Source organism: Lissotriton vulgaris, chromosome 3_1 (assembly GCF_964263255.1).
Source record: "Lissotriton vulgaris chromosome 3_1, aLisVul1.2, whole genome shotgun sequence".
NCBI lineage: Eukaryota > Metazoa > Chordata > Amphibia > Caudata > Salamandridae > Lissotriton > Lissotriton vulgaris.
Window position 1 is genome coordinate 2,068,681,937 of NC_141689.1, and position 22,999 is coordinate 2,068,704,935.

At 45.4% G+C, this 22,999-nt stretch overlaps 1 protein-coding gene across 2 annotated transcripts in view; it reads right to left on the reverse strand.

Moving 5' to 3' along the window:
* TUSC3 (tumor suppressor candidate 3) overlaps positions 1–8,786 on the reverse strand; it is a 1,509,257-nt gene extending 1,500,471 nt beyond the window's left edge. For both annotated transcript variants that reach the window (XM_086963342.1, XM_086963341.1), the window contains exon 1: positions 8,652–8,786. In XM_086963342.1, the coding sequence (XP_086819468.1) occupies positions 8,652–8,732 (81 nt within the window). In that variant the 5' untranslated portion in view covers positions 8,733–8,786. The remainder of the gene's footprint in view (positions 1–8,651) is intronic.
* Positions 8,787–22,999: the final 14,213 nt, after the last annotated feature.

The following is a 22,999-nucleotide window of genomic DNA, read 5'->3' on the forward strand; positions in this document are numbered from 1 at the left end:
GGGATGCCCAATAGGGACCATCTCACAGGGAAAGCCAGGACGGGTTCCCCAGCGGCACACAGCGCCAAGAAACCCTGGGGTGAACGTGCGCTCTACAAACTCATACTAACATAACGTAACATAACATAACTTAAGACAACACCATCAATAACCGGTATTCGTAGTGTCCGTTAGTGAGGCTGCATGCATCACACCCCGACCAGTTCAACCTAATAGACCATTCAGGACCATGAGGGCAGTCTGGTCAAACTTATAAGCATTTACTTCCAAGACTATGTATGTATCCCACCACTACTCCTCTTTGTCAGGTGCAGTACTGGACTCGTGTCTCCTGCGCTTCAGCTGCTTAGTGTGCTCCATCGCGGCTTTCGGAGACGAGAGGATCTTACAGACCCTGTCCATACCAATGCGCAGACGGGCCGGGAACAACATAGCATACGGGATCTCTTCAGATTGCAAAAACGTCTTCACAGAACTAATCTTGAACTACCACTCTAAAGTCAGGGAAGAAGGCCAGCGTGTTACCCTGATGACATAGAGTGCCTTTCTCACGTGCCATCCTCAAAATGGTATCACGGTCCCTGTAATTTAAGATCCTAGCTATAATTGGGTGAGGTTGCACCCCCTGGACCGGTTTGGCAGCAAGGGAACGATCGGCACGTTCCACAATAAACATGCTAGAGAGTTGCTTGCTCCCCGCCTCCTTGTTGCTTTTGCTTGCTCCCCTGCCCCCTCGTTGGTTGTGCTTGCTCTCCTGCCCCCCCTCGCTGGTTGTGCTTGCTCTCCTAACCACCCTCCTCGATGCTTGTGCTTGCTGTATTGCCCCGTCATGCTTGCTGTCCTGCCCCCTCGTTGCTCGGGCTTGCTGTCCTGCCCCCCCTCGTTGTTTATGCTTGCTGTCTTGCCCCCTCGTTGCTTGTAGTTGCTGTCCTACCCCCTCATTGCTCGTGCTTGCTCTCCTGCCCCACCCTTGTTGCTCGTGCTTGCTCTCCTGCCCCCCCTTGTTGCTTGTGCTTGCTGTCCTGTCCCCCCCTCGTTGCTTGTACTTGCTGTCCTGCCCACCCCTTGTTACTCCTGCTTGCTGTCCTGCCCCCCTCGTTGCTTGTAATTGCTGTCCTACCCCCTCATTGCTCGTGCTTGCTCTCCTGCCCCACCCTTGTTGCTCGTGCTTGCTCTCCTGCCCCCCCTCGTGGCTTGTACTTGCTGTTCTTTCCCCCCCCTCGTCGCTTGTGCTTGCTGTCCTGCCCCCCCATTGTTGCTTGTGCTTGCTGTCCTGCCCCCCACTCATTGCTTGTGCTTGCTGTCCTGCCCCCCCTCGTTGCTCGTGCTTACTGTCCTGCCCCCCTCGTTGCTCGTGCTTGCTGTCCTGCCCCCTCGTTGCTTGTGCTTGCTCTCCTGCCCCCCTCATTGCTTGTGCTTGCTGTTCTGCCCCCCGTTGCTTGTGCTTGCTGTCCAGCCCCCCTTGTTGCTTGTGCTTGCTGTCCTGCCCCCCCTCGTTGCTTGTGCTTGCTGTCCTGCCCCCTCCTCGTTGCTTGTACTTGCTGTCCTGCCCACCCCTCGTTGCTCGTGCTTGCTGTCCTGCCCCCCTCATTGCTTGTGCTTGCTGTCTTGCCCCCTCTTTGCTTGTGCTTGCTGTCCTGCCCCCTCGTTGCTCGTGCTTGCTCTCCTGCCCCCCCTCGTTGCTCGTGCTTGCTCTCCTGCGCCCCTCGTTGCTTGTGCTTGCTGTCCTTCCCCCCCTCGTCGCTTGTGCTTGCTGTCCTGCCCCCCATTGTTGCTTGTGCTTGCTGTCCTGCCCCCTCGTTGCTCGTGCTTGCTGTCCTGCCCCCCTTGTTGCTCGTGCTTGCTGTCCTGCCCCCCTCGTTGCTTGTGCTTTCTCTCCTGCCCCCTTGTTGCTTGTGCTTGCTCTCCTGCCCCTTCGCTGCTCGTGCTTGCTCTCCTGCCCCCCCTCATTGCTCGTGCTTGCTCTCCTGCCCCCCCTCGTTGCTTGTGCTTGCTGTCCTTCCCCCCCTTGTCGCTTGTGCTTGCTGTCCTGCCCCCCATTGTTGCTTGTGCTTGCTGTCCTGCCCCCCATTGTTGCTTGTGCTTGCTGCCCTGCCCCCCTTGTTGCTCGTGCTTGCTGTCCTGCCCCCCTCGTTGCTCGTGCTTGCTGTCTTGCCCCCCTCATTGCTTGTGCTTGCTCTCCTGCCCCCTTGTTGCTTGTGCTTGCTCTCCTGCCCCTTCGTTGCTTGTGCTTGCTCTCCTGCCCCTTCGTTGCTCATGCTTGCTGTCCTGCCCCCTCGTTGCTTGTGCTTGCTCTCCTGCCCCCTCATTGCTTGTGCTTGCTCTCCTGCCCCCTCGTTGCTTGTGCTTGCTCCCCTGCCCCCTCGTTGCTTGTGCTTGCTGTCCTGCCCCCTCGTTGCTCGTGCTTGCTCTCCTGCCCCCACCTCGTTGCTTGTGCTTGCTCTCCTGCCCCTTCGTTGCTCATGCTTGATGTCCTGCCCCCTTGTTGCTTGTGCTTGCTCTCCTGCCCCCTCATTGCTTGTGCTTGCTCTCCTGCCCCCTCGTTGCTTGTGCTTGCTCCCCTGCCCCCTCGTTGCTTGTGCTTGCTCCCCTGCTCCCTCGTTGGTTGTCCTTGCTCTCCTGTACCCCTCGCTGGTTGTACTTGCTCTCCTGCCCCCCTTGTTGCTTGTGCTTGCTGTCCTGCCCACTCGTGCTTGCTGTCCTGCCCCCTCGTTGCTTGTGCTTGCTGTCCTGCCCCCTCATTGCTTGTGCTTGCTGTCCTGCCACCTCTTTGCTTGTGCTTGCTCCCCTGCCCCCTCGTTGGTTGTGCTCACTCTTCTGCCCCCCCTCGTTGCTTGTACTTGCTATCTTGCCCCCTCGTTGCTTGTGCTTGCTGTCCTGCCCCCTCGTTGCTTGTGCTTGCTGTCCTGCCCCCCTCGTTGCTTGTGCTTGCTGTCCTGCCCCCCTCGTTGCTTGTGCTTACTGTCCTGCCCCCTCGTTCGTTGTGCTTGCTCTCCTGCCCTGCTATTGGCATTGTAAATGACAATGCCAATTATTTATGTTTCACAAAAAAAAACATAAATAAAAATAATATCATGAGCAATGCCAATAGCTCTAACTTTAAGAATGCTGAGACCTTGCATTGTAAATGCTTGTTTGATATGCTCAGTAAAATGTTACGGGACTTTATCTGGGGCACTTCTAGACATAGGCTAGGGCTGGCGTAGTTATACCTGCCGACAGACCAGTGTGGCCTGGCTGCTCCTTGTTTTGAGCACTACTACCTGGCCGCTCAGTTACAATGGGTTGCTCGCTGGTTGGCGGATAGGGGCAGGGACGATACAGCCACAGCACTGCCGCCATACTCACTAGAGCGTATAACCAGACTCTTCCACCCGATAGCCGCGATTGAGCGTCCTAACACAGCTCCTCCTGGCAGTGGCGTACAAGTGCTACCGGAGGGCTCTATACCTCACCCGTAACACGGTTCCCTGTGCACCAGCTATACCTCTGGAGGGCTCACATGGTGGCGGAGGGGTGCTTACGGCTTCTATGCTCACGGAGTGGTGGGAGGCTGACATTTGTACGCACGGAGACCTATACAGGGATGGGGAGCTCACGCCATATGAGACCCTGGTAACAGAGGAGGGGATTCCACCTGGGGGTTTTTAGTACACCGCTCATTGATAGCGAAGCTGACCACCAGGTGGGGAGACGTGGCCATGGAGCCCAGCCAGCATTTAACCATGCAGTACCTACACGTCATGGGCAGAGGCAGGCATCTGGTTTGCTGGTTTGCGGCATCATTGAGGGAACATGTGGCGGTTAGTTTAGGACCACTTAGATGTAAATGCGAACTAGACTTGGAGCAGCCACTTGCGGACAAAGAATGGGAAAGGGTCTTTAAAAGTCCTGTGCGCATCCCCAGAAACATGCGATTCTGCCAAATTCAGCTTTTTATTGTCCACAGGGCTTACCTCACGCCTGAGTTGATTAATAGGTATTTTCATCACGATGATGCGCTCTGCCCTAGGTGTAGCAAGCTGGGGGCAGGGTTTCTGCATATGCAGGGGAGCTGTCCTGGGCTGAGCACTTACTGGGGCGCAATTAGTGGGCTACTGCAGAGTTGCACAGGACGAACCATACCCTTTGACAGGCCTGAGTACATCCTGCATCACTTCAAGAGATCCCCCAAGGATAAGGTCTCGTCCCGGTTCTTGGACCTGGGGATAGTGGTAGCAAAGCACCTCCTTACAAAGAGATGGAAGGCACGTGCATGGAGTTCCTCATTTCAGGCGTGGGCTAGGGCAGAGTGGACCGCCATTCGCAGGGAGGAAACACTAGGGCTACGAAAGGAACCTATAGCGGCCCATTGGGAGCGGATGCTCGGGGCGCTACAACAGCTGGACAGGGAGGGGCACACAAGCCACACGGAGATTATGGGAGGTGCTCACACGGGTGAATGCACATCACAGATAGTTCCACTGACTGGATAATCAGGTGACGTTTTACCCTTGCTCCACCAAGACACGAAGGCAACCACACCAACGTGGCCACAGAAGAGTAGCGCGCACGTAAATCCAAGGGGGTGGGGGGTTGGGGCCAGGGGGCACAGAGAGGGAGTTGAAATACACATACGGTTTTTGTTGCCACTGTTATTGTTTCTTGTTTTATATATACACTATCTATTTGCATGCCCAAGATGTAGGGTCAGCCCCGAACCGCAAGGACCATTGAGAGGTTAGCGCACCGGTCCTCAATGGTAGCCTCAGAAACTGCATCAGGTCTGGAGAAATGTAATTCAGTTAACTCCTGAGTAAGCGTTTTCTTTTTGTTCCATTCATAGTAAAGCTTGAACACATGTAAAATATTGTGGCCATGCGCTAATGCATTGACGAACAACCTGTATATGACTGTGAGCTTCTATAAGTGATGCTTGTGCTGTCAAGTGTAACTTTAACATAATAAAAACAGATTTGACAAAAGAAAACTCAGGACCTCACCGTCGACAATAGGAGTGCCGGGGATGCCGCGCACACCACCATATCTAGGCCCGAGTCTCGCAGCAGCAGCAACTCTTGACCGAGCAGCAGCCAGATGGGCGGAAAAAGCTCAGGGCACTCAACAAGAGCTGGTGGGTGGCGAATCGGCAAGTGTGAATTGACGATGTGCTGGATGCCTGCAGGATTTTTAAGGATAATTAGTCTTGGCCGGCAGAGCCCACTCAAGGTGCGGCCATTTTGCAGCCGGCTAAGCCACGCCCCCCAATGAAATGACAACATTGATAAACTAATTACTGAAACAAATATTGTGAAATTACAGTTACACCATTATTTTTCTTTTTTCTTTTTCAATTTTTCAATTATCTTTAATATTCTTTTAACCGGTTCCAACGGGGGCTGGACTGTTCCCATGACACACAGGGTCAGACTGATTTGCATATGGCCATGTCTGAACTGGGGTGGTGGAGTGAGCTGAAGAATGATCAAGGATTAAACCTAGATCAGTTGACTGGGGGGGGGGGGGGGGGGGGGGAGTGCTTGCATTGTTCAACACTCCGTCCATCATCCCATTTGGTTTTGCTAAAATCACTTAAACCATGTTAGCAACATTTTGGGGTTAGGTGAAACATTATTTTCACTCTCTAACCCCTTCTTTTAAACTTATATCAAGGGAACACCATAATAAATAGAAACTCTTGAGGTATACCCTTAGGTATTTTTAACGGACTATCTGGGCCATTTTGCTATTGTCCTAAAAATATATGTATTGAAGTACTCCCAGTCCCTGGTTGAGTCCTTTGGAGTAATACCATCCCACTCCAGTGTGGGGGTACGCTGATAATTAAGCATGCCACAAAAAGTTGTGGATGAGGCGCCACCTAAATTTATTATATAGTTTCATATAAACCAATATTTAGATTATTCCCCTCCATTTAGGGTAGTAGTTAGTCTTGTAACTGAAGTATTATCCATACCCCAGTACTTTGTGTGTGTATATGTCTAGGATAGGAGGAAGTGCCCGGATCTTTCCCTCTTAGAGGCCGATTACGATTGTGGTCGGAAACTCTTACGGCCAAATCGATTTCGGAAGCGTTTCAGACCATATTGGTTTCTGCGACTCTGACCAACCAATTACGATGCTTCAGAACATCATTCGGTCAGACGCGGAATTCCCTCAATGGGAGCCAGTGTTTCGAACAACAACACAGGCTCCCATTGAAAAAAGGGATTAGTGGGAAAAATTGTGCACCCTGTGTCGGGCACCCAATGGTGCCCGCCACACTGTGCATGGTTGTGAATGGGAGACCATTGGGTACCCCAACAGACCCCATTCGGAGGTCCCTGGATAAAGGGGGGCCTGCTTTGGGTCCCAAAGTCAGATTCCGACAGCCGATCCGTGTTGGAACAACCAATTCGGAAAGGTTGTCCTAATCTGACATCGTAGTCGCTCGGTCGGAAACGAGGTCCGTAGACCTGTACGAGTCGGCTCCGACCAACTCAATTACTCCGAATGCCTTTCAGGACCAAGTCGGAAAGTCTGAACGTTTTCCAAACATTGTAATCAGTTGTTTGGAAAAGTGTCTGGGTCTATTGTAAAGGCGGGTTCTGAGTCGGATTCGGACTAAGCAAATGCCATTCGGAGCCTTTCTGACAGACATCGTAATCAGCACCTTACTCTGACTTTGTGTTTATATGTTGAACGATATAACTGATAACATCACTGATGACATCTGAAATGACATAATAATGACATCACTGTGCATGGGGAGTGCACGAATTAGAGTTAATTGATTTAACTCTAACTGGTAAATTTCTGTAATTTTTATTGTTTAAAATTTTACTTTTTAACCTAAATATGTCACTTAATCGTTTGTTTTTTTCAATGAATGTCTATATATCAGTGCCTCTCCTTATGATGCCGTGGACCGCTGCTCTCCAAATCACGTGGGTGTCAGCACCTGTCTGAAAAGGATTCTCCGTATCTAATTACACCAAACTGTTCAAGAAAACAGGCACTGACGCTCCGAGCTGCTCGTTCTCGCATTTTATTGAGAACCGCCACACATTACTTTTCGGACGAGTCCACCAGCCTTGATCACAACAAAGACATTTATTTTTTTGTGTTATATATACAAATGTGACATTTAAATACAGAAGATGCTGCTAAAATACTCTGTCTATGTAATCCATGAAAGTACATATTTGTTCATTTGAAAACATTGAGTGTCATTAAAACGTTATAGACAAGTGACTTCTTTCATTACCTCCATGTTTCGGCGCTACATTAGGAAAGCACAGAATTCAACAATTACGCTAGTCCCACATTTCATTCAAAGATCTCAAATCAAGATGTAAATATCTCATCTTACAAAGATTTGCAGTATACCATCATGTGTTAAAATTCCAACTGTGTGTGTCAGACTTGAGTTTGTGAATGCCCACAATTGTAAAAGTGTATATGTGTTCTGGAACTTAGAAAGCATGGTGCGCTTTGCCACACCTATTGCCTGCCCCTTGCCAGGGCTTTACTACTACAGATGCCTCTGCACTTGTGGTACAGAAATCGACTCCAGTAAATCCATGTACGCCTGACAAGAACACATTTGCGAGTTTCTGGCAGGTGTATGTGGTGGTATTTACAGAGATACATTTTTGTCTGTAGCCTAAAATACCTTTGTGATTCGGGCACAGGGTTTATAGATCATTAAAGACAATGTGTGTGCCTTTATTTTTATAATATTTTCAATTCTAAAGAGAAGTACTGATTGAATGAAAAAACAAAAACATAATTTGTACGATGCAAAGAAAAAATACAGTACAGGAAGAACTACTCGCATCCAACATGAAAGAATTTCAGATTTATGTGAGCACTGGCCTAGGTCTAAGAAAGACAAGCAAGCCATCGTCGACTTAATAAAATATCAAACACATAGTTTGCTCTCATGAATCATGAAATCTTATTCCACAATAACGAAGCAAACCAACAAAAGATTATTTCTAGCCACCTGTAGAATGAATGTGGCAACACCCAGGTACTGTATACACAATCATAATGTTCATGCACAATTGTCATTGTTTTATACATTCCATCAGTGTGTAGTCTACATATTCCAATGTTTGATGAATAAATTAAAATATAGTTCGAAATGTATATAACGGGGCGCAGCTTTAAAAATGAAACACCAGGACCAGACTGAGTGAGTGGCAAAAAGTGACAACAAAGAGATATGCAAAATCGTGTTTGCAAACTGCTTAACATATTTGAAGAATACTGTGCAAGCCATATACAGGACATACGCCGTGAATCTCAAGTTTTCATTTGACAGCCCTACGTTGAAACAAACTAATAACAGCCCATATATTTTGAGAAGCAGGATGCTAGGAAACCACGTGCAATTGGTGTGCAAACTCCGTGGACCCAGACATTAGTATGATAAACGAATGACTATGTGATCAAATGAGTAATTTGTTTAATCACACAGGATGCAATGTTGGGATGTGGTATGAAATAACCGTTGCTTGATAAAATCTACGGCTTAAATTAACAGCAGCCCTATAATATATCCTTATAGCTGCCTGTTCGACTTGGAAACGTGCCATGCATTATACACTGTGCCGTGAGCATGTATGTGAAAAAAAAAAAGAATCAGCTGGTGATTTCTAGTCTACCTCTTTTTTCTTCTGCCCGCCTCCGCAGTGGCAAAGAAGCAGGATAGGCAGCAGGTGCCATAATGATGTCCTCAGCGCCATGTTTTCTCTATGCTATTGCTTCCCGCATCACCTGTGGACCAGCACTTAGACTTTCTTCCACGATTGGCCGACCGAACCACCAATCAGACGAAAAGAACTGAGACAACGGCATTCAGGGCACTGTAGTCAAATCACGAGCGCTGTGCTCAGCTTACGAAACTGGGAGGCGTGGCTCATTTCAGCCATCTCCGCTATCCATACTGACGATGGGAACAGAGCAGGACCGGACCTTAATAATACGTTTTCGTGTTTATAGATTTTTGTCTTTAGGGATGTGTAAATGGGGTTAAAGTTATCAATTTAAAATAAAATAAACATATGGACTTTTTCACACTTATACATTTTTTTATATCTAAAAAAGAAACGTAATCCAAACGCGCGAATGACTGTTATAAAAGCGACAGTTTCACTAAATTATTATTATGCTCCGGTGGTTTGTTACAATTGTAAAACAATAGTTCAATAGAAAGATGGCCGCGGTGTTTCTCCATGTTAATGAACAGCCGCTCGGAGTACCTGATTCCAGGTCCGTTGCCAATAGGTAAGATCTTTCTGACTGAGGCGCCAACGATTCTAAGTCAGTCTACACGAAAGCTCACCTGTTATGTTCTAAACACGTAATGGATAGCTGCCAAGTTTTAAGCTTGCTTGCGTGGGACGACATTTGTTGCTTATGTGTGAACGTCACTTAGCACAAGTACATGATGACTGGTTGTATACCGCATGACCGGTATTAAATGTCTCAGCCATACGAAAATTAGACAAGCATTGGCATAGCCAATAGGTCTCGCCTTTGGGACCTTATAAGTGTTTAGTTATCCAGCATAATATTGTTGGTGCAACAACATCAACTGTTGCATGGCTAAACATTTATAAGGTCCCAAAGGCGAGACATATTGGTGATAAGAGCGCGGGCTCACCTGCTCATTTTACCATACTTTTATTTATTTTTATTTAATGCATTCTTATAAAGCGCGGACATTACCCGAAGGTGTCCGAGCACTGTACAATAAAACCAGTTACTTTACATGGGAGAAAGAAAAGGGGGGGCCAATCGGCCCCCACGCACACATGGCTGGGCCCGGCCCCCCTCTCTGGCCGATCCTTGGTTGGTTGCGTGTCCCGCCCTTGCCCCGAAGCAGTTTTTGCGCTTCCGGGTCAAGGGGGCGGGACCGCAGCTTAGAAGGGGTTAAGAGCCTGGGGAGCGCGGGAAGCGGCCTCTTTGTGCCCGCGCTTCCCAGGCTCGCTGTAAAGTTGAAACCACACAGTAGGATTATAAGTGTAGTTTATTGAAGGAACACAGGAGCAAGGTAGGGAACAACCTACACAGGACTTCTTCATCAGCAACTACCATAGTTGCTAGGGAGGGGAAACTAGGATACAATAGAATACATACAGAAACATTCTAAAGGAATTAAAGGGCAACATAACACATCTTCCCCTTTTACAAATGGAGAAAAGAAGGAAAACAAAAAATAAAACAATCAGCAAACAAAGTCTTCTAGCCACTTGGGTTTAGAGCAAATGCGTTTCCGGTTTACAAATACATCACTACTACATGGAAGTTCATTAACAGATGTTGAATTGAAATCATGATTCGGTGGAATAGAATCAAAGGTAGCAGGAACACTAGAGGACGGAACTGACCCATCTATATTGGAGAGAGGGTTTACTACATCTGCAATGGGAGGAACATTAATTACATCGGAGGAGGAAGGGTTTGAATTGGAGGAAAGATTTTCAGAAACACTAAAACCCCCATGATCCTCACAAGGAATAGAATTAGGAGTGGTAGTACATGATGGATTAGGAGAAATAACAGAGTCATCAGTTAGACGATTTTTTCCTCTGTAGATGGCAATTCTTTTAAGATTCCACACTTTACCGTCGCTAAGAAGGACAGCATTGCGAAGTATTTTCTTGACCATAAGAGGTTCAGAAAACTGGGAATCCCCCTTACGGACTTTCCAGGGTTTTTTCACCTTAACCCACATACCAACATTAACATCGGCAGTGCTAGAGCAACATTTCTTATCAAAATTTCTCTTATACTCTAGGTGTTTATCAATAACATCAGATCTGACTTTATTCATGCAAATGTCTAAACAAGATTTTTTGTGTAACCATTTGGGATTACATTTAGTTCTGGCAACACGACCTCTCATGATCTCAAAAGGAGACATTTTTAAGGCATCATGAATATTGGTCCTATAGGACCAGACAGCTTTGAAGGCTGAGGTTTCCCAATCCTCACCATTTTGTACAGCTATTTGTATTGCATTCTTCAAGACCCTGTTGAACCTCTCACAGAGTCCATTACCACTTGGGTTGAAAAGAGAGGTAGTCTTATGGACAATACCAACACGCTCAAAGTAGGATTTGGTTAATTTGGACGTGAACTGAACGCCATTATCACTAATGACTTGGTTGGGCAGACCCTCTTCAATAAAAACCCTGTCAATAAAATTCAAAACGGAAGAAGAATCAATCTTGTCTACAATGGTGATATTAGGCCATCTAGAAAAAATACATCAATCATAGAGATTATAAATTTATGATCGTCACCAATTGGTCCCATAATATCTATGGCAACATTATGCCAAGGACCTTCTGGAATCAAGGGTTCACACATGTCGGGTCTGAGCGTGTTGAGAACTTTATCAGAATTGGCACAAGTGACGCATTCACGAACAATTCTTTCTGTAAGGACATCGATACCTGGCCACCAATACCACAGTTTAACATTTTGTTTGGTTTTAACAATACCACAATGATCTTTGTGACAGAGGTCAATAATGCTTTTCCTTAAAGAAGAAGGAGGAATAGCCTTTTCACCTCTAAAAATAGTATCATCACACACAGTTAGTTCATTTTTAACCTCCCAATAAGGCTTAAGATCGGACGACAAATCTTTCTTATCTGTCCAACCTTCCCGAATGAAGGAGATAATAGAAATCAAAATATTGTCTTTAAGATAATCATCCTTCCACAACTTTTTATCTATGCAAAAGGGATTACTATCAAGAATATAAGCGACATGAAGGGAATCCCACTCATTCACTTCACATTCTTGTAGGTCAGTAGGCATCCGGGAGAGGAAGTCAGCAATAACATTGCTTTTACCAGGTAGATATTCAATTTTAACAATAAAATCTTGTAGCCGCATGGACATTCTTGCAATTCTAGCAGTGGCATTGTACAGACCTTCAGTAGAAAGGAGTTTAGTAAGAGGCTTATGGTCTGATCGCACTATACACTCCCTTCCCCAAACAAAACTGCGAAAGTGCTCAAGAGCCCAAACTACAGCTAAAGTTTCCTTCTCAATAACTGAGAATTTACTCTCCGGGACGGAAAGTGCTCTTGACGCAAATGCTACAATGCGTTCTTTACCTGAACTGTCAATCTGAGATAAAACACTTCCCAGGCCTTTGTTACTAGCGTCAACAGTGACTACAGAACATAGATCTAAATCAAAAGGACATAACACGGGAGCATTAATGATGTCCAGTTTGATACTGTTGAACTCATCTTCACAAAAAGGAGACCATTCAAATTTAACTTTACTTTTTAGAAGTTGTCTAATGTTGAATACTTTGGATGAGAAATTTTTAACAAATTTAGAATAAAATTCTACCATCCCTAGAAATGATCTTACATCATCTCTACTGGTGGGAGGAGGAGCATCTTTTATAGCATCAACCAATTTAGCCTTGGTTGAAACACCATCACAACACAACACGTGTCCAAGATAAGTCACAGATTTGACTGAAAAATGGCATTTTGAATATTCAATGGTTAAACCCTTATTCTCTAGAATACCTAGAACTTCTTCTAGGATGGTGTTATGTTCATCTTTATCTTTACCGTAAACTAGAATATCATCCTGAAAGAATTTAACTTTAGGATGTTTCCCAAAAAGTTGGTGCATGATGCGCTGGAAAATGGCGGCGGCAGACGCTAAACCAAATGGCATGCGTTTAAATTGGAAACACCCCATGGGAGTGATGAACGCAGTAAGTTGTCTACTCTCAGTGTCTAGGGAAATCTGATGGTATGCAGAGGATAAATCTATTGTGGAAAAATACATAGCACCATTAACTAGAGATAACATTTCATTAATTTTGGGTAAGGGGAATTTGTCTACGACAATATTCTCATTTAAGTGGCGGAGGTCCACACAAAGACGGATTTTGCCATTGGCACGCCTTGCGATAACTACTGGAGAAATCCAATTAGAGGACTCTATTGGTTCAATAATGTCTTCTTTGACAAGTTTTTCTAATTCCTTTTCAACATCGCCCCGAACCAGAATAGGAATGTTTCTGGCTTTAAAAATTTTGGGGTTAGCATTATCTTTCAGGACGATGTGATGGGAAAAACCTTGAAAATTTCCGATTTTACCACTAAAGACCTTTGGAAATTTTTTAAGCATGGCATCACCAATTTTAGTTCCCTCATTAATAACCAAAACAGGATCTGGGCTGTTGGGATTCAAGACGATATCCAAATCCCACTGATCTCTCCATCCTAGGACGGAAGGTCCAACTTTAGCAACATACAATTTGCACAAAGATTCTCTACCTTTAAACTTGAATAATAAAGGTTTGTAACCAATTACATCGATCTTACCACCGGAAAATCCTTCAGCAGAGATGTCAGGAGAATAGAGATCATTCCCTAAATATTGAACAAATTTAGAATTCCAAACATTTTCATTAATGATGGTATATGGGGAACCGGAGTCAGCATAAATATCAATAGGGACCCCACCAATAAGCATATTACAAATAGGCTTCTTAAGGACATTCCTTTTCCCTGAGTCATTAATATTAAAAATGTAAACTTTCTCAAGGGGTTTAGGTATGCAGATCTCATTCATAGAGCAAGGCGTAATACTCACAACACAATCATTATCAACATAACAATGCATAACTTTGTTACTTAAATCTTCTTCATCGTCAGAAGATGAATCATAAACAATTTTAACTTTTTTACTTTTCAGTCTATTGCAAGCTCTGGAGTAATGTCCAATTAAACTGCAATTAGAACACTTTTCCTTCAATGCTGGACAAAGCTTGTAGTTAGCTAAGTGCGAACTGCTCCCACAACGAAAGCATTTTAAATTATCATTCTTTTTAAATTCAGTAGGTTTGTTTTTATATTGAAGCTTTTGCTTATAGTTGGATTTTCCTTGAACTTTTGAAACAGTTTGATCGCTAGTAGTTTTAGAGTCAGAAACAGCCTTTTCTTCATTTTTATTAGCTTTGGCGCTTCGACCAGAAAGTTCTGCCTTTCTGACAATGGCTAAAATATCTTTGAGGTCTGAATCTCCGTTTATCCAAAGTCTGTCCTGAATGGAAGGATCAGAAGCATGCATAACTACTTGGTCTCTGATAAACTGTTCTTGAAGATGATCGAATTTACAATCTTCAGCTATTTTTTTAAGTTCAGCAATATAAACATCAATGTTTTCTCCAGGTCTTTGTTTCCTGTGAAAAAACTTGTAACGAGTAATACCTATACAAACCTTTGGCGAAAAATGACTGTCAAAGTCTTTTAGAATGTCATCAAAAACATTAGAATCCCCACTACCACCACTTTTAGGCATTCCTTCATAAACTTTAAGACCACCAGCACCTAATGAGTGTAAAAATAGTTTTTTCTTTCTTTCAGGTTTCATTTTACCATCCTCATCAATAGTGTCAATAAAGTTCATAAAATACGCTTTCCATTGAAGCCATTTCATACAAGGTTCCAAACCAGAGGGCCAAAAGGGTTGTGGTGATTGAATTGTGAAGTTTTGAGAAGTCATTGTGAATTAGAAGAGTGATAAATAAATAAGTAATTCTTACTTGGAGTTTCCAGAAGACAGGTGCAACAGGACTGCTTGAGAATAGAACGCTTTTAAAATAATGAAAAACGAAAATAAGTAAGTTGAGAAAATTACTTATTAAACTTATTAAATTGTTTTTCAGTACTTGTAAAAAGAATTAGACAATTCCGTTTAATTAATGAGCGAGTATACTCAAAAACGCTCTTCAAACGCGTTAAGAAAGCGAAGCGTTACTGTGTTGTCATGGAGATGATTTCCTTTCCCTGAAGCGTCAATGCGTGGAGCGCGTTACTGTGTTGTCATGGAGATGATTTCCTTTAGTTGAAGCGTAATTGCTTGAAGCGCTCTTTAACGTCACGACGCGCTCAACTTGACGAGCAACGTAACTTGACGAGGTACGCCGGTAACGTCACAAGCGGCAGAGCGAGAATGGAGGGCGAGCCAGTTCAGAGCGCGCTGAAAGGGGAATGTCGCGCAGAGGTAACGGTCTCGCTGGGTTTTTAAAAGACGCATGCACAGTTGCTTTAAGACTCGAAAATGAGCAAAAGGTCAAAGATGCAAACGGAAAGAATAATGTTCGCTGGGGTGCGAGGAATGAATGTTGGCCGCTGGAGTGCGCAAATAAGTGAAAGTTACTCACAAAGTTCTTGCAGAGCTTTTACTCACAAAGTTCTTGTAGAAAGGCTTAAAACGATGAGAAAATTCAACTGTAAATAGATGGTAGACTTGAGCAGATGGAAATTTCCTCTTCAGAATATCGAAAATAGTTCTTTTGAAGCCTTTTCTCCATGTAAATGGGAAATAACGGAATTGTAGAAAATGAAAATAATAGTAGAGTTGGGTTCTTCAGATTCCTGGTGTTCCTTGAAGCCAAGTCGCCAAAATTGTAAAGTTGAAACCACACAGTAGGATTATAAGTGTAGTTTATTGAAGGAACACAGGAGCAAGGTAGGGAACAACCTACACAGGACTTCTTCATCAGCAACTACCATAGTTGCTAGGGAGGGGAAACTAGGATACAGTAGAATACATACAGAAACATTCTAAAGGAATTAAAGGGCAACATAACACTCGCTCCTCGCCCAGCCGTGGGGCCGTTTAATTTTCTGTCCTTTTTTCTTTGCAGGTTGCGCAGTGGTGACTGGGCGTCAAGATCAACTTGGAGCGACAAGATTTTCGAGACATTCCTCGTGGAGCAATGGATCGGGGGAACAAGGTTTGCGATGGCGGAATGGCCTGGAGCTGCCAGCGAATCTCGTATTTCAAGGCTCTGGTTCAAGGAGGAGGAGCAGCGTCGTCGTTGAGGAGCCGTTCTCGGAGATAAAAGAACAACTTGGCCATTTAAAAAGTTAAGTTGCTTGGAACAACGTATTTTGCACTGCCATGCTTCTCACAGTTTGTATAAAACGTGATGATAGTTAAAACGCTAGTGCCCTTGTCGTGCAGAGAAGGCTTTGCTAAACGTTACCCGTGTGTGTGGTGTTAATACCAATGGGTGTGGGGAATTGACTGCAGCCCGCAGGGCTTAGTTACCCTACCAAGATCTCATAGGAGTTACTCTTTTCCTTGCTGCTTGCTTCATGTGGAGGGAGCGTCATTACAAACCCCTCGAACTGGTATAATTAATCAGGCGCTTTGCAGGATTGGAGCCAGGAGGATAGAGGCGGGAATTAGTGGAATGCTACTATGCTGTTTATCTCGAGTCTCTCCCTCTGCAGCTCCGCTGCGTTGCTACTGCCGTTGCCGTGTGCACTGCATCGTGCAGGTAGGGGTTCAAGGCACTGCGTTGTAACTTGCTGTGTTCTGCCAGTTTAAAAAAGAAAAAAAACGATATGGAAATGTTGTTTTAAACGCATGCTTTCGTGGCCTAAGGTGTAATGCTTTTTCAGTGCTGGTGACGCCCTTGGAGGCAGGGGAGAGCGTCATTATAGGCCCTCGAGGACCTCACCTATGTTTTTCCTTCGTAGCGGTAGGGGCAGGGATTCACCCGGTGCCTGAATGTGTCTGGCCTTACGGGTCGAGTTCGCGCTATAGAAGTATGCAGTTTGAATGCCTTGGTCAACGGTAGCAATAGGGTCAGCTTTTGGGAATGGTGTAGCAGGCGTAGCGGCGCCAAGTATTGCTAAGTTTAACTACTAAAGGGGCGATTTAACAGGCAGTTTCTTTCCAGCATTAGGGTCAGGATGTCAATGGTGCAGCAGGTGCAGTGACACAGGGGTCTAAAGTTATAGGAACCCCTCTAAACACCTAATATGGCTATGTTTTGCGAACGAACAGGCAGCCACAAGTGCTGGTATCTTGCAGACAACGGGGTCATGATTTGAATGGTGCAGTGGCGCCAGGTCAAAAATTGTCAGAATCCCCCATAACATATAATGTGGCTGTTACATATGTAGTGGTGTTCCTAGGCGTCCGTATAAGTCATCATGCTGTAGGCCAATGCACTGCCAATGAAATGCACTGTTTGATGTTTAATGTCCTCTTCTGTATACAGGAGATGAATATTCCTTCGGGTTGGATGCAAATCATTGCATATGCGCTTAAACTAGCAGGAAGCGCGCGCTTAATGAAACCAGGTAGTTGGCAGTTACGAATTCATGTGTGCATGTCCAGTAAGGACTGGGGACAGGGTGTGTGTGTTTATGTCTATGTGCATATGTGTGTGTATATCTGTGTGCACACGTGCATGTATAAGGGATTCTGTTTCGACATACGTGAAGCTTTGTCTAGCCGCCTGCGCTACCATCTAGTGGTCAAGTTAAAAATCGCGGAATCAAGTGTATTTGCATGCTTGTCAGACGGGATAGATACAAGGGTATTTAGCATGACTAAGGGGGGGGTTGTTCTTCACATGGGCACGACAGAATCTGCGCTAATGGTGGTGTTTTTCATTACTCTAAGCGGTCGATTTGATGAATACCATTTATAACCAGGCTATTTGTAAAGATGGAAAATATCGCAATTAGCATTTATTGAGTGAGGTGGGCGCAAGACACACCAAGGATTATTGTCGCAGGCGCCGGGCTGGGTCTAAGCACCGTCAGTCGAAACGGGTCTCCCTCGGGCTCTGTTTTGAGCCCTGGCACAGGTGCCCTGTTTTTTCCGGACTGCAGGGACAGCAGGCACTTCGGTGTACCGGTGCTCACACTGCTCATTTCTCACGAGTGGAGTACGAGCCATAGTTGCTGCTTATTTATCTTAGGTGCCATAGTTGCTGCTTATTTATCTTCTACACCTAACAACCATTGAAAACCTGGTAGGTATGATGTTACTGGTGGTTGTATCATATATCTGGATGCAAATACAGAAACAGCGAAACCCAATTAGGGCAGCACAATATGCTAAGCACAGATGTCAAGCTTACGTAATTTTAAACCACGCCCTTACTTACATGGGCCACGCCCCTTTGAGAGACACACTCACAGAGTGCATTAGTTACATCTTGGATTTCGCTGGTGTTATTACAGTTTTTGCCCACACCGAATTACATGTCTTCAATGCAATGCTCAGTAAGGCAAGGGCGGACAGCTTTTAATCTATATAAGTTTAAGTGTAAACACTTTAGAATGATTATCATTTGTATCTACTGAGTTGATAGTTAAAACAATCATGGTAACTCCTATATGCTAATGCCCGTTTTATGGTGTCCTCCTTACGAGCAAACAGGTATTTAAGTGTAGGGCTTGATAGTGTGCAAGCCAGTTTCCCAGGTTGCGCGGCAACTGTGCTAAGCACAGACGTCAACCACGTTCTGTTGCAACTCATGGTAGAAAGCCAAACATAGGGATTTGAATATTTCATTTTGAAGGCAAATAATACCATGGTGGGCCTAGAAATCAATTCAATTTGGGGAACCAGTAGTGTCTAAAGGACTCTTGTCTCGACAACATAGTGAGAATACCACAGTGGGCCACTAAGATTATTAGATAGCAGTATGAAGCAAGGCACTGCTGGTTATTATACGCCTATACGGGATGCCTACACCAGTGAATTACGTTCCATACGCCACCGCTAACGGGTAGAGATCAGATCTTCCTTTAAAGAGCAGCAGGTCCTGCTTCAGGGGTTTCCCTTGTGCCCACTAGATCAGAGTTGGGCATTGGGGTAGTGCAAGCCAATTCCTTCGGGTTGCTTGCCTGTCTAGGCCTACAATGCTACAAATGTGTGTCTTGCATTGATACTTTTTTCAAGAAGAAAGCATTTTTCAGGTTAAGTGAAATTTTCATTTTTCACTTGTAACAGTTAAAGTAGGGTAGCGTTGTCCTTATACTGGATATACTGGTGGCATCGACCATTGATGCTACCAGTAGCCTGGGCTCTGCAGGATCTATTTCAGTCCTTACTGTGAATGACTGACTGTATTGTGCGGTTCACAATCATTCCAGGGAATTACAAGCAGCACTGATTTGGGAAATCTGTGAATTTTTCAATGATGCCGCTGGCGAAAGGCAAAAATGAAAGGTTTCTTCTTGTGGGTTACCTCAATTTTTTGTTTCCACCGTGAGTTATTCAGTGGTTTTAGATTACGACTTTATTAGAAAGCTTTCCTAGTGGTAGCTGTGGAGGGAAGCCTTCAGGCTAAGTCTTGGAGGAATGTAAAGCAGCTTGTTTTACCAGTCTATAATCTCATGGATGAGTAAATGAAAGGAGGACCACAACAGGAGTATATAACATATGTGTGTTTGTTATGAGCACATCCAGTTACTCCCTTTATGAGGCTAGAGGCAAATAATTACAGTCAGTAAACTTATTTAACACACAGTAAAGTAGCACAATATACGTTGAGCTCTATGGGCATTCCAAGCCATATACCAAAAAACTGGTATGAGAACCACGAATGGCATACAGACAGGGCCTAGAGCCTGTAGGAATGCTGGGGCCACCAGGAGTCACCCAAGGTACTGACACATGGGGCCCCAACCGAAGGAACAGCTTTTGATCTCACAAGTTCATCTCTTTTAGAACTCCTATCAATGGCATCAACTGAGCTGATAGTTACAACAAGCGTGGGAACTTCTCCACGCTAATGACCTCTTTATTGGGGTGCTGATATTCCGACACAGGGGGCTATGGCACTCACGCTAGCCTGCAGGCTTATTCTCAGGCAAGGTTATACTAATAGGCACCCCACAGTAGCATGGAGTTGAATGCGCTACATGTGTCACAAACTGATGCTATGCTGGCCACTTGCAGAGGCGAGTAATGAGGGAAATGCATCTGGGGTTAATCCCAGCTAAATTGTAGCAGCTGAGGACGAGGAATGCAGATGCATGTAGTGCAGCTTTGGCTAGGAAGCCAGAAACCTTACCTAACAATACAGCACATTGCACAGAATTTCACACTGTGTATTGTCCTAAAGTAGGCAGGGATGGGCCATTGCATTCAATGTTGACTACAGGTCTAGGCTTTCATAAAGATCATACTACCAGGCACCCTTATGGTAGCCCTAATGTAAATGTTCCGTAGGTGGCACAAGAGTGATGCTAAGCGACACTCTGGCGGTTGCAGGTGGGATGGAAATGCATCCGGAGGCAGACATTAGTTAAGGCTTAGCGTGCGACAACAACATAGTACGTGCATGTGTGCTGTATCTTCCGCCTGGAAGCCAGAAGCGCTAATCGTCTGTATTTGTTTTCATTTTATGTCTGACCGGACACATGGTTGATACCGGGGAAGGGCTCCACACCACAGCTGCAAGAGGTGGACAGCCAAAAGGATCGCTACACCTGGATCGGGAGTGTCAAAGAAAAGCATCAAGTGTGATGAGCGGCCATTTCAACGGTTAAAGCGGTGCCGGCGGGTAAAGGTGCTACCCATGTATCATACTTGTAATGTGTGTAAGGGTCACTTATTTTGGGTGCCAGGGTCAGGGCAATGCACGGCAGGTGTATGCCGTCGCAGTTTGACCAGGAACACAAATCATGGAGGGGGCGTAAATCACCCTCATTGGGAAATGGATACGGCTAGGGGGGCGCCTGGGCGCAAGAACCCCCTTTCTTCATAAATAACACTGCGAGGGGTTAGGAGGCTCCATGATAAGAAGGTAGGCTGGCACAGGGCTTAGCCTAACAATGACAGTGTTGCATCAACAGAAATTAGCGGGGGAAGTATAAGGTCTGGTGCACCATGATGCGGATGAAGGAGGCCTGGTAGCGGCACCGAGAGGGGGGTGTTAGGTGCCTATGAGTAGGCCAGCCCCAGCGTTAGACCCCGCAACTTGAACAGGATACCTCCGGTCACAGCAACTACAGGGACCCATAGATGGGGTCTGTCCATCCAGAGTGGGGAGGGTGAGGTACTAGATAGGCTCACCCAACCACCCGCAGTCATTAGCTGACATGCGGGTAGAACGATTGGGTGGAACTGGGCAGGGGGGGTCCTGGTGGAAGGGATAATCTCAGTAGTAAACAGGTTAGCAAAAATAAATTCAGACGGCACCAAAGGGGGATCAAAGTTGTTTCCTAGGCTGCAGTAGAGAGGGGTGGACTCTGTTAGTGCGGTGAATCACTCGGAAAATAGAATCAACACTTGGATTGAGAAATTATGGCAAACACCGCAATGGCAGTATATTCCTCATGGGTGCATCGGTGAGGCACAATTTCGATTGGCAGGGTGAGGTCCACTTAAGGAGACAGGCAGTGAGCTGCTGACAAAGAATAGTTGGCTATGGTGGGAGGGATGGTTTCTTCTTGCAGGATGGGGCCCATTTGACAGAGTCAGGGAATGCCCTATTGATAAGGAACAACTAGAGGGGTAGAGGGGTTTTTATTAGGAAGAAATGACCTTTCAGTGTAGGCTGCTGGGGGGGGGGGGGGTCAGATAGTCGGTCAACTATGCTGGCCTGTGGCGGTAAGGTCATAATCGGTGAGCAGCAATTTAAGGTACTTGGGTGGGGGCGGCCCCATTCACGAAAGGGGTCGCCCAGGGGGAGGGGCTAATGGTCTCTCCCAGAACTTCAGGGGCAGGATATCCGCTTGCTTGGGTGCGGGGGAGGGGAGTCAACGCTTTCCTCAGGCTGGTAGCCACCCCACACATACACTATGACGCTAAGGGCGCGAGTGTAAGGGCCCTCCTGTTATGGTTAAATGGAGTTCACGGAGCGCACTAGGGAAAACGGGCCCTTGTCGCGCATGCGCATCTCGGACGTGAGAGCGTAGCTGGGTAAAAGGATCTGACACCGGTTAGCGACCTTGCCGTAGGACCAGAAATTATTAAAAATGCAAATTGATATCAGGATGTTAGATTTGGTTAGGAACCACGCTGTATTAGCTACTTGTTAAGGTTAGCCCATCATATCATGTCAAAATGGATGTAAATCTAATGTTCTGAAGTTTGCATTTAATAATTGTGTAAATGTTTATTTTATTAACATTTTTAATTTTGTTTCATATTTTAATAAATACGGCCAAGGGGTCTCAGACCCCCTGCCTTCCAAAGAATTATGTGTTGACTTGTTAAATGGGTAACGTAGTCTGTGTTAAGGCGGGGGGTTGGCCGGCAGTCCCAGACCATGCTGTTACAGGAATGGAACAAATAAAAATAGCATGCCATAGAATAAAAGCGACGCACGCATAAGGCACACATTCTCAAGCACAGCAAGCACAGACTACAAGCAAAAATATGAATATCAATGCCCATTTTACAATGACTAAAGAACTTCCTGGCAAAAAATAGCATGCCATAGAATCAAAACAACGCAGGTAATCAGCAATTTAATTAACCATTTAGGACCTATACCGTTTGTCTTACCAAATCTTGTCACCGGTACCTAGAGTCCTAAGGGATCAAGGGTGTTAGCATAATAGGCAGTAAATAAACATTTGCACTCATAAAATAACTACAGACTTTGGAAAGATTTTAACACTTTGTCTATGTAAATTCTTAAATGTCACAGTCCATACTAAATTAGTCACAACTTGTTCAATTAGGAAGAATAAAATAAAAGCAAGATGATGCAAATATATTATCAGATTTTCTTTAAGCATTGAAACATAGGAAGGGTAAAAAAAGGGAAACAGTACAATGACATACCCACATCAATTTTATATTTACCTAGAATGGTGTGAAGACCAACCCTGGCCACGGGCTTGGATAATAGACAGGACTTCTTGTTGTTCAGATGCCAGTAAGACAGCACAGGTGTAGATAAGGACCAGTGATGACCAAATTAGAATGGATTCAGGATGGAACCAGGTACCCTCAGCTAAGTGCAACGCCAGCGTTACACCCCTCTCTGCGGCTAACAGTTGGACCCCGATTGGGTTAGCGAATCTTCTCCCTCAGGAACTCCAATTGAGTAATCAAACTCCTTCCCAGAACCCTGATAGGTTTTCGATTCTTCTGACAGAGTGCTCCGCCAGCACCCCCGTTCTCAATCGCCTATTGAGTGCATTGGGTCAGTGACTGGTCAGCTATTCGGACAGGTCGGATAATC